We start from the raw sequence: 12831 nt of genomic DNA on the forward strand, positions 1-12831 counted from the left end.
GTGGGACCTTCCTGGGATTTGTTTGTACACAGGTAGCATTGAGATCCCCTGCCACAACAAGGTACTCTTTATTTTTTTATTTTATTTTTATTTATTTATTTATTTTTGCCCCTTCCCAATGACTCTGTAAACAGGTGATCTAATTCCTGCTGTAGATCTGCAAGTTTAGTGTGGCCATCAGGTCGTTAGACCTGACCTTTTTCTCAGAGTGGGTACAGTCACAGTTTACATCAATAGCAAGTCCACCTGTTGGTCTTTCCTTTGGTCCTCTGGATGCTGGGGTGCCGTAAGTTTGGAAACCTTCCCATTCAAAGGTGTTTATAGCCATAGTTTCTTGTAGCAATATCACAGTTGCCGTCTTTAGGTCCGCTCCAGAGTGGCCTTCTAGTTTGTGGAGCCGCACATGTTCCAGGACACTACTTTCAGGGGACCACCCTCAAAGATTAGACTGCTTAGTCTTGGTTTTCTTAAACATTTCCATTGCGGCTTCCAGCCAAGACCATTCTTCTAGATCCGGTCTTGCCACTGCTGGGCTTCCAGACGTATTTGATGCAGTTGTATCAAGAACTTGTGGTGACTGTACGGGGGACAAGTTGGCCCCGACCTCCTCTTGTGTGCTTAGTTGTCCCAACTGGTACCCGAGGGATTTAAGGGCTTTACAAATGTTCCAGAAAATGTGTGCGATCGGATTGGAGGCATATCTCAGTGCCTTTTATTTGGAAAGGCAACCCTTTGAATGGCATCAGATCTCCAGGCCTGTAGCTGAGGAAGGGCCTGAAAGCCTTTTATCATTTGGCCCATGTTTATGTGAAGAAAGCCACACGTTTGTGGATCAATTTGCCAGCTCATTATAGTTCCCTGAAAGGTCTCCGGTTCAGGTTTCTGCACCGTGGAACCAAGCAACTGCTGCGAAGGAGAGGTAGAAACAGCAACCACTGTCTCCCCCATGAGCAGATTAGACTCGACCCTCGGGGTAGCAGCAAAACGCGTCGCCTCAGTAGCAGCTGCTGATCTTTTGCAGTGGAGTCATCGTGGGAAGGCGTGTCAACATTAGCAGCATCGGGATTCTCCAGGTTATTTTGGGTTGCTTTTTGTTAGTTGTATTTTTAGCAACAACTCCTTTATTACCTGAGATTCCTGCCCTCGAGTTTTGTTTTGTCTCGTTTTGTTCCGTCGCCTCTCCTGATAGGGCGTTAATAAAATCTCTGGAGTAATTTCAATTTTTGCTGTTTGGGGCTACTAGGTTTTTCGATTTTTCTTCTCTTGAAGTTTCCCTTTTTGTCTGTTCACTCTTATCCAGTCTTCTCAGCCACTCTCCTCTCCTGCTAAGTCACTGATTGTGTGTACCTCCTCCACCAGACAAGGCTCCTCCGAGGTGGTTCGCCTCTCCCTGAGACACGATTCAACGAGTGGCGTCGGGCTGCCTGGAGGTTCACTGTTCGGTCTCACCGATTCTTGGAACTCTTCTTGGGCAATCCTTATTTCCACATGTGCCTCCTCTAGTGGTTGGATTTAGTTCATACTAGGAACCATTTCCTCTGCCCCTTCCACAGTTTCCAGATAAAAACCCCTAATCTCAAACTGGCAAGGCATTTCTGGCTTCTTAGCCAGCAGTTTTCTCAACCTTTGATCCAAGGAATATAATTTTAGGGCATTCTCCTGGACCAACTTCTTTACATTGTCATATAGACTCAACAGAGATTCTACCACTAAGTGGAGTGCTGAGATCCAGGCTGGACCTAATACCTCTGCAGCGTAATGTTCTTAGGGGTAAAATAATTATCATGTAATGGTACTACTAACCCCCCTACTAGCACTTGACACCCGATGTCAGCACTTACCCTTGCCACCTGCTGGCTGTACTTTTTATTTATTGTCTATTTTTTTAATTGTCATCCTTTGTACTGCACTGCCCCCTCCCTTTTCCCCCTGCACTTTCCCCTTTCGCTCTCCCCTTCCCTCCTCCCCTGCACTTGTGCGATCTCAATGTCACCTGGCCTAGTAGGATCGCTGTCTGTCTTCCCTCTGTTCCCCCCCTTTGCCTCGTTGCGCCTTGAAACACTTGTGTATAGGCTCGTTATAAATGCCATATCATATCATATGGTCTGGGCTTGTCTGATCCTTCCTAAATTCGGATGGTCTATTATTGAGCTGTTTAGAGGACTCGCTCGTGTTGTTGATCAGTTCCAGATCTTTGATATTCTGGTTGGCAGTGCGGCATACTTTCTTTGCTTGTTCTTTCGGAGCGCTCCCTGAGGCCATCTTTATTATTGAGTTTCACAAAAGACTGGTCCAGTATACTCTGATCTTTAGAATTTGTCGTAGTGGGAATTTGGTTGTCAAATTTTCCCCAAGTCTTCGTATTTTACATTGTTAAGTTGGGTTATGTCCCAACATTTACGTCATTCTCAATGGACGTAAGATTTGATTTTGCAAAAGTAACAGGGACTTTTCCCGTGGGCGACACTTCTTCTCCAGTTATCCCCTTACTCTCTGACCCTGAGCCTTCTTATTGGGGCCATGGCCAATTCCCAGTGTTTCAGAGTACAGACTAGGAGTATTGTTTACTTCAAGGGCCAGCTCCGTATGTAATTCCCATTTGTCGCCCTTGTCTTCTGTAGACCATGCACTTTGGTGCTCCTTAATAGCGGACTGTGCTACATTAGGGAAACATTTCATTCCGCAGGGGTCCCTTCCAGTTGAAGTTGCTGCACTTGACACAGCCTTTCAAGTTCCTCATGGGCTTGTAATTTGATACACCCTTTTTCTGTGATTTTCAACTTTTCAACAATACCCCTACAAGTCCGTAATTTAGCGTGTTACGTTCTCCTTATTACTGGCTTGCTTCGGGCTCAAAGGGAGAGAAACCACGCCGCAGTCACCCGAGTCAGTCCGAAAGAGATATTAGGTTTGGAAGCAGTTAGTTTCCCAAAAACAGTGGCAGGTCAAGCTGCTGTCCCACTGGGGAGTCACCAGTGTATACAGGGCAGCTTCTCTTGCCCGGTTCCTGGTATCCCAGAGCCGGAGTAAAACCTTCACCTGGCCACAGCGCTGGGGTTGTATGTTTCGGCAAGGGATTACCGGAGGATTCTGCACACACCGGACGTCTTTCCCCTCCTTTTCCCGCCTTGTCCAGCTGGCCGGACTGCCAGATTCCAACACTCCTCGCACACTCTCTGCGACTCGCTATGCGAGACGCCAGACCGCTCCTCCTTCAAAAATAGAAGCATTAGACAGACTGTGTATCTCCTACTGCCAGACTGAAACACTACTCGCACACTCTCCGCTCATGACCCCTCTTGGGAAGTCAGGAAATCTTCCAAAAAGCAAGATGGCGGAAAGACAGGACTTGGACCATATGGGGAAGTCGTTTTCAGTACACAGTATGCAAAACGCCATTATGCAGTTAAAAAAGTGTTGCAAAGCAGTGCACTGGAAAACCTCTGGGCACATCAGAGACATTAAAATGTTGCCAGACTAAAAAGAAAAGAAGACACAAAAGTGTTGTTCTACTACTCCACTTAAGGCGCTACAAAGTAAAAACGCACAAGTGTAAATGGGTGAACCAGTCTCCCTGCATTGGCAGCCCCAAGGACTGACCAATTCCCCCAATTCCCCCAAAATATGAATTGCGCAGGTTGGTGAGATTAAAAAAGGCTTAGCTCACCCCAAAAAGCATCAGCAAAAAGTAAAAAGTAAAAAAAAAAAAAGAATTGTAGGAGGGCCCATGAGAACTGCAGTGCTAGGAAATGTGTATGTCAGAAATACAGTGCTAGGGAATGTGCCCATTGGAACTGCAGTGCTAGCGAATTTGCTCATGAGAACTGCAGCACTAGGCCAGGTGCCCATCATAAATATAGTGCTAGGCGATGTGCCCATCATAAATATAGTGCTACCGAATTTGCCCATGAGGCCTGCAGTGCTAGGGAATGTGTAATTGAGAACTATAGTGCTAGGGAATGTGTGTGCATGAGCAGTGCAGTGCTAGGGAATGTGTTAGTGAGCACTGCAGTGCTAGGGAATGTGCTGACGAGCACTGCAGTGCTAGGGAATGTGCCCACGAGCACTGCAGTGCTAGGGAATGTGTACATGAGCAGTGCAGTGCTAGGGAATGTGTTAATGAGCAGTGCAGTGCTAGGGAATGTGTCCATGAGCAGTGCAGTGCTAGGGAATGTGTTCATGAGCAGTGCAGTGCTAGGGAATTTGTCGGTGTGCAGTGCTAGGGAATATGTCCATGAGCAGTGCAGTGCTAGGGAATGTGTTCATGAGCACTGCAGTGCTAGGGAATGTGCCCACGAGCACTGCAGTGCTAGGGAATGTGTTCATGAGCAGTGCAGTGCTAGGGAATTTGTCGGTGTGCAGTGCTAGGGAATGTGTCCATGAGCAGTGCAGTGCTCGGGAATTTGTCGGTGAGCACTGCAATGCTAGGGGATGTGCCCGTGAGCACTGCAGTGCTAGGGGATGTGCCCGTGAGCACGGCAGTGCTGGAGAATATTCCCACATAAATGACTGTGCAATAAACTTGCTCATCGAAGATACTGGGCCTCATAACACGGTAGGCGGTAAGGGTTTACCGGTACCGGTAAGGGCACCGGTAAACCCTTACCGCCTTACTACGAGGTCCCTTTGTGGGTACCGTCCTTACAGACCTTAACGGCTGGTGTAGACCACAATTTGCGGTACCGTAATTAGCTCCTTCCCAATTCCCATTGAGCCCTATGGGGCAAAAATGGGAATGGGGAAGGGCCATGGAGAAAGGGGGAATTACCACCCCGCCAACCTTGGAATGGGATGGTAATTCCCCTTTTCTCCACGGTGGTACCGGTATGGTACCGGCGGCAACCATGGTGCAAAGAGCACCATGGTTTACCGCATTCCGTGTAATGAGGCCCATTGTGCTGATAGAAATGACCATTAAAATGATTGTGCCAGAGAATTGCCTGTGAATTACAAGTCTACGGAACGTGCTTTTTCACATACTCATCGGCAGTGGTTAGAGTGCCTTATAAATGTTATGGCAGTGAAGATCCATAGTAACTACTGTGCCAGGTAATGTTCTCATGCAGGCTAGTGCTTTACCTTATGCTAAACTGAATCTGTGCCCCAGTAAGTATGGTGACCAGAGTAGCAGCACATTAAACCGTGCCCTAGGCCCTACCCCGGGTGCCCTGTATACAGAGTCTGGCTTTATTAGCTGTGTGTGCTCATTGGACAGCAGTAGCAGGGTCAGGAGGAGAAGACAACTTTCCAAGCCAGCCTTAACACTGCTGAGAAGAATTTGCAGTGGGATATTGGGAGTAAAGGCAAGTTCAATAGTAGTTCTCCCTGTCGAAAGTTTTTTTTTAGGCAAGTGGAAATATATGTGATTTGCATTGTAAATACATTTGTTGTGACCAACAATTACAAGGCTGCATATTGTAGGCCTACATTGCTTATCCTTCTTGTTGCCCCATGCAAGGCTGCATATTGTGGGCCTACACTGCTTATGCCTTTTGCTGCCCCAAGCAAGGCTGCATATAGTGGGTCTACACTGTGTATATGCCTCTTGCTGCAGCGTGCAAGGCTGCATATAGTTAGCCTACACTGCTTATGCCTCATGCTGCTGCATGCAATGCTGCATATAGTGGGCCTACACTGCTTATGCCTCTTTCCGCCCCATTCAAGACTGCATATAGTGGGTCTACACTGTGTATATGCATCTTGCTGCAGCGTGCAACGCTGCATATAGTTAGCCTACACTGCTTATGCCTCTTGCTGCTGCATGCAATGCTGCATATAGTGGGCCTACACTGCTTATGCCTTTTGCTGCCCCACGCAAGGCTGCATATTGTGGGCCTACACTGCTTATGCCTTTTGCAGCCCCACGCAAGGCTGCATATTGTGGGCCTACACTGCTTATGCCTCTTTCCGCCCCATTCAAGACTGCATATAGTGGGTCTACACTGTGTATATGCCTCTTGCTGCAGCGTGCAACGCTGCATATAGTTAGCCTACACTGCTTATGCCTCGTGCTGCTGCATGCAATGCTGCATATAGTGGGCCTACACTGCTTATGCCTCTTTCCGCCCCATGCAAGACTGCATATAGTTGGTCTAGACTGTGTATATGCCTCTTGCTGCAGCGTGCAAGGCTGCATATAGTGGGCCTACACTGCTTATGCCTCATGCTGCTGCATGCAATGCTGCATATATGTGCTGAGACCACCGGCAGAATGACTATTTTGTTTTTTGTTTGTTGGGTGTATTTGTCTAATTTTAGAGATTGCAATAGAAAGGTAGGCCTCTGTCCGGAGGGCTGACTGCCCTTCTACCCTTTTCATTGTCTGCCTTAGTGTTTAGCTAAAGCTGTTCAGTATTGTCCAGGTTTCAGCCTTTATTCTGCCCCATTGTCCTTCCTTTTCCATACAGCCTCTAGTTGTAGACTGTGTTTCGCTGTGTTGAGGCAAGACCTCTGGATGCCCCCCACCCCATGAATTCTTGCCAACATTTGAAGGCCATTTCTAATGCCAATGGACACAGAAACCATTGGGGTTATTGGCCCTGCTTTGGCTTTATAGTTCTGGTCAGGAACACTAATGCAGTCTAAAAAGTCCTTGCATTCATGCACCAGGCCAGACCGTCTGTCGTTCTCAAGTTCTCATGGTCCTTTCTGCTTGTTTTGCAGGTGACTGCTGGCTCTTGGCTGCCATTGGCTCCCTCACACTTAATGAAGACCTGCTGCATCGTGTGGTCCCTCATGGGCAGAGCTTCACAGATGACTACGCCGGCATCTTCCACTTTCAGGTACAGTGACCGGATGCTGGGTATTGTTAGTCACTGGGACAAGCCGCTCGTCTCTTACTTATGTTGGGTATCTGTCATGTTAATCATTTAAGGGTAATCCTCCCCATGACCCATAATTGAAATTAAAATGTGGTTTGTTTGAAATTGATATTGAGAAATCGGTCTTAATCTGGGAGTCTGAGCTACTACTGGTCCATCACATCCAGACATCCAGTGGACAGGCTTAGAAACTACACGTAGGGGGGTTTGGGAAAGACAGCTAAGGCCATGGCGTCCATTCCCAACAGTTCAAAAAAACGCCACATTTATCGCAATGTTCTAGGATACCAGACATGATTGTGTCCACCACTTGATGATGGACCTACTTCCGTAGTAATGTACTGGTACCCCAGAAATCATGGTGACCACTCCATGATGATAATGACCCCACATCTGTAGTAATGTACTAGCACCCCAGAAATCATGGTTTCCAGTCCATGATGACTCCACTTCTGTAGTAATGTACTAGCATCCCAGAAATCATGGGACCACTTCATGATGATACTGAGACCACTTCTGTAGTAATGTACTAGCACCCCAGAAATCATGGTGTCCACTCCATGACCCCACTTAGTAATTTACTAGCACCCCAGAAATCATGGTTTCCAGTCCATGATGACCCCACTTCTCTAGTAATGTACTAGCATCCCAGAAATCATGGGACCACTTCATGATGATACTGAGCCCACTTCTGTAGTAATGTACTAGCACCCCAGAAATCATGGTGTCCACTCCATGACCCCACTTAGTAATTTACTAGCACCCCAGAAATCATGGTTTCCAGTCCATGATGACCCCACTTCTCTAGTAATGTACTAGCATCCCAGAAATCATGGGACCACTTCATGATGATACTGAGCCCACTTCTGTAGTAATGTACTAGCACCCCAGAAATCATGGTGTCCACTCCATGACCCCACTTAGTAATTTACTAGCACCCCAGAAATCATGGTTTCCAGTCCATGATGACCCCACTTCTGTAGTAATGTACTAGCACCCCAGAAATCATGGTGTCCACTCCATGATAATGACCCCACCTCTGTAGTAATGTGCTAGCACCCCAGAAATCATGGTGTCCACTCCATGATGATAACGAGCCCACTTCTTTTTTATTTTTATTTTTATTTTTATTGGTTATTACATTTTAAACCTTTAACATTAGTCCATTAAGCACTGAAGTACTATTCCATCTTAGCAAAGATCAAGTAGGGTAAGTAGTCGATTCACCTGCAGCTACTTGCTGATTCCACCAATTCTAATGCTGCAATTGTTGGTCCAATTTTCTCAGCGTCATCGAGCCCTCCCACCAGTTATTTTCATTCATCGAATCATGGAGGATGCCATAGTCACCCAAGTATAAAGTTCTGATTTCCTTCAGTCCTGTGCAGTTTATTAATGGATGCTTTATTGTTTCTATATAATCCAAGTCATTGCAAAAAGGACACCTTGTCTCATGGGGTTTAATCTGTTTTCTTAACACCAAGACCTCCTTTGTGGGTAGTATGTTCAATCTACACCTCAACAAGAGGTCTCGATAGTAGGCCGGTGGGAATCCTATTAAGTATTCTGGTGGTTTCTTTTGTTCCCAAGTATTCCTCTCTAGAGTTTCAATCCAGTCTTTTTCTTGCAGAATCTTCTTGACTTTGTTGGGATTTATTATTAGCGTTTCTGCCACAATATTATTTGTCTTCAGAAATTCACTTCAACGATTACTCCAACGTTTGCGATATTTATCTTCTGGCTCCCTCTGATTGTTCAAAATCTCGAAAGGGACCAGAGGGGAATTCATTACTCATTTCCCATATAAGGATATTGTTTTCCTCATGGTTATCAACATCAAAGATTGGATTCTTAGTACTTGTCTTATCATGTAACCTGGCGGGAGTTTGGTAATCTTAACACCTTCTTCCAGGAGACACTCTTGCAGATTTCCCAGGTCTTCCACGGTAGGCTCAGTAATTACTCTGCTCCATAAATCAATACTGCAACCACCTTTTGCCTATAAAAAGTCAGAATGGAAATCATAGGGAATTTCCCGTAGCGATTATGAAGTGCTCTCCTTTGATTGGTCAGCTTCGTAAGTTTTTCTTTGATCAGTTGATTTTGGCTTAGTTTGTTTTATATTTTTATTTATCCTGATTCCCAGGTAGATTATCGAGTCTACCTTTTCCAGACGCTGGTTATTGATAGTTTAGTTAAAAATCTTCCCCTTTCGTCTGGAGCTTCTAGCTGACATCATTGTCATGATTTTTAATTTTTTTCTCTTTTGCCTTCATTTCGTTCTCGTCTAAGAAGACTTTGAAGGCGTCTAAACGTCTCTGCAGACCAATTGCAGTCTGGTCTATAAAGACCAGATCGTCTGCATAGACGATCCATTGAAATACCCCATTGTTCATTTTTGGGGCAAATGCTCGAATGTTTTCCTGTGATTTGTCCATATCTGCCATGTACAAGACAAACAGAAATGGAGCCAGATCCCAGCCTTGCTTTATGCCTCTGTATTTAAAGATCTTTCTCGAGATGATACCTTCTCTTGTAAGCCGCACCTGAATCTATGTATCAATGTAGAGCGATTGAACCGCCTCTACTAGGTCTTTAGGACAATTCCATTGCTTACATTTTTTCCACAAGCGTTCGTGACAGACTCCATCGAACGCTTGTTCTAAGTCAATGAATCCAAGATAGATTTTGGTATTTGTTGCCAGCGCTCAGTGTTTTAACAGATTCAAGATGAAGAGGTTTAATGATGTTCCTACCCCAGTCATAAATGCAGTCTATCTAGGATCCAATATGCATGACTTTCTTGCCCATTGCTTTATGTCTCTCAAAAGCAGTGAGGCAAATAGCTTCCCAGTCGAGTCCAAAAGGGCAATCGGCCGATAGTTAGATGGGTTCCCATGGTCCGCTTTTTTATAAATAGGAACTATTGCTTCTTTCCATGCCGCTGGTACAGTTTTAGTTTTTAGGATTTTCGTAAATAGTGAGGTATTCAAATCTTCCCAGCTCTCCTAGTTGGTCTCCAGTACTTAATTAGAGATGCCATCTGGGCCAGCCACCCTTGAGGAACTTAGGTTTTTAATCATCCTCGGTACTTCTGCACGGTCAAATTCCAGCTTCCATGGACTTTGGTCTTTATTACCGACTTCATAGTCGCATTTACTTTTCTTGTTGAAAAGTGCTGTGTAGTGCTCCACCCGGAGTTCTCCCGACAGCTGGACTACCGCAGTAGCTGCTTGCAAGTCATCCCGCTTATGAATGATCTCCCATAGGTTTCTGCCATTATTGGCCCTTACTGCAGCTAGCATTTTTACTGCATCTCCTTGAGCTCGTTTCTCTCTGGTGGCTCTGAGCCAGTTCTTATAGCTCTGTTTACATTTCCTTATCTTTTCTCGATTCTTCAGGGGGGCAGATATACGTAGCAGTCTCAGTTCTGCTCTGTATGTTTTCCTTTTTATCACTAGGTCGATATCCTAGGCATGCTTCCTTTCTAATATTGGTTTCTTAATTAAATCTCTTTTAGTTTCAAATTCTTTCAATAGCCACCTGTATTCGACATCTTCCGGGTTTTCCCACACATGGCTATCATATTTTGTTAGCAGTTTCGGCAACTCTTTGTTTTATCCTCAATTTGTTCAGCCCCCAGGTCACTTCTACACTTTCTGTCATCATAGCCCTTTGCTGATTCACAGGTATTTCCATTTCGATGCTCAGCAAGTCGTGGTCACTTGCTTTTTGCTTTTTAACTTTGAATTTGTTGATCCAAGGTATTGCCTTTTCAGATCCAAAACAGTGCAGGCAAGCTCTACTTGAGCCCCTCGACCAAGTATCGGCTCCCTTAAGATCCCCATTGGTTTGGCCATTTAGCATCTACATATCTCGAATTTTCATTTTATTTATCCAGCGTAGCGATCTTCCCTTCAACTGTGACTCGATGATCAGCATTCCATTTATTGTTAGTAATTTTATAGTTAGGTCCCCACTGATTTTATTTCCTCTAACATTGATTTGTCCACCACTTTCATTATATCCTCCAAAAAGGTCTCTATTTGGGGCATGTTTTTACTCCATTATATATTAATTATTAGCAGTTTGAGTTCCATTGTCTGCGATTGTTTACTTGTTTTCATTATCTGCACGAAGGGATTGAGGATACGATGTTCTATTACCTTCAAGCCAGCATCCATTTTAACCAAGGTTATGAGTTCAGCATAAGGTCTTCCCTTTTCACCTTTTCTTGCTGGGTTCATGAAAACTTCATAGTTTTCATATAATGGTTTGTTTCTTGCCCATGTGTCCTGGAGACATAGGATATCGGATTGTCCTAGGGCGTTATCCTACCCTGAATACACATTTTTAAATCTGCATGTATTCCATGAGGCACAGATGAGTCTTCGCTCATCCTCCTTCTTCTCATTCTACTGTTTCTTATTAGTTTCAAGAGCTCCAGCCATCCAGGACCAATCAGTTTTCTCCATGCATTGAGTTTTAGACTTTATCGGCTTTAAATGCTTTCTAGAATTGGTGAATTTTAGAGTTTTATCCAATTGATCAAGTCCCTTTGGCTTGTCAATCTCCTCAGCACAGGGCGTCTCGTGGGATGATAGTGTTCCTCATCTTGCTCTTTTGCTCGTTGCACCAGAAGGGGTGGGGGGGGTGTTTGGTTCCCATTTTTCCTCACCAACTTGTACCGTTTTTACTTTTTCTCGTTGCCCTCAAAGTTTCGGCCATACATTTTGTTTGTGGTTTCCAATCATTAAATTCACTTATTTCATAGTCTAAGAGAGCTAATTTACGCCTTGCCCCTAAGAGTGAGTCTTTGTCACGACCCGTGACCCAGAACCCCACTGGCATGGTTACATGCCAGGTAGGGTTAGGGCTCGGGGTTCCTTTGGGGCCCCAAGGGCTTTGCATTGTCACCAGAGACTCTCCTGGAGTCGGTCCTGGCGCCTTTGGACCCAGGCTCATATTTGGAATGGGACTTGAAGGGACTACTTTTCATATGGAGGCCTGCAGCCAACATGGAGGCACCCACACAGTCTAGTCCCTAAGAACCAGACTGTGCGGTGCAGTGTTTTAGGGTGTGTTAACCCGGACTACTTTACCTGGACTACTTTACCTGGACTACTTTACAGGGTAGGCTATATAAACCACGCCCAAGCTAAAGAACGTGCTTCGCGTTATTCTGCAGCCAGCAGCGTAACGCTCACCGCGTTCAGAGACCAGCACCCAGATTTCCTGTAATCGCCGACCTGCAGAGGAGACAAAAGAATATTATTAGCAGTTCCAGTTTACCTGCAGTCTTCCATCCTTCGATCCCAGCTGCTCGTGGTCTTCCATCCCGTTGGAGCATCTTCAGGACATCGCGCACGCACCGAACAAAGCACCTGGCGAGGAGAGAAAAAGGGACAACGTTAAACAGGTTACTCACGGCACGCTCAGCAGTAACCAACATCTCCTCACCTGGCTGGGCATATCTTGGCCGGTTCCGCTCCGGAAATCACTGCACGCCCAGAAAGACCATCGTAACCTGAAAAGGAATAAAGAATACAGGTTAGCCCAAAAAGACAATAGCGCGCCGCACTTCGCGCTGAACCTACCTTTCTTCATACGCTCCACATCCATAATTCCCGGCAGGAGCCGAACCCAAGCAGTGCACCCAGCAAACCTCTGCATACCTAAGGGGGAAACAATCAGGGAAAGACATTAATAGCCCGCAAGAAAGCAAAGGCCCTGAAAGACTACTATAACGAACTTACCTCTTTAAAGACACCTGAATGGGTTGGCATCAGTGAAGTTAACTCGGTCGCTTCAACCCGCAGAAACTACGCGTCCCTGCACAGAAAGCAGGACGGAGAGCACGCCAGACATCATAACAAGGTGAGGAGGGGGAGCCTTCAGGTCGAGTCCAAAGGGCTGGTGGGAGGAAACGAAATCTGAACCTAAACCCAGTCCTCCTGTGTTTTCAGGCCCACCTGCCATAGAGGACATCATCCCGAATTGAGTACATCTG

The 12831-nt window shown here is 45.6% G+C and overlaps 1 protein-coding gene across 1 annotated transcript in view; it reads left to right on the forward strand.

Moving 5' to 3' along the window:
• LOC138468298 (calpain-1 catalytic subunit-like) overlaps positions 1–12831 on the forward strand; it is a 434133-nt gene that overhangs the window by 262292 nt on the left and 159010 nt on the right. Inside the window, exon 4 of the mRNA XM_069608788.1 lies at positions 6664–6782. Coding sequence (XP_069464889.1) covers positions 6664–6782 — 119 coding nt within the window. The remainder of the gene's footprint in view (positions 1–6663; positions 6783–12831) is intronic.

The sequence above is a fragment of the Ambystoma mexicanum genome, chromosome 4q, assembly GCF_040938575.1.
Source record: "Ambystoma mexicanum isolate Mex_15411 chromosome 4q, UKY_AmexF1_1, whole genome shotgun sequence".
In the NCBI taxonomy this organism is placed as follows: Eukaryota; Metazoa; Chordata; class Amphibia; order Caudata; family Ambystomatidae; genus Ambystoma; species Ambystoma mexicanum.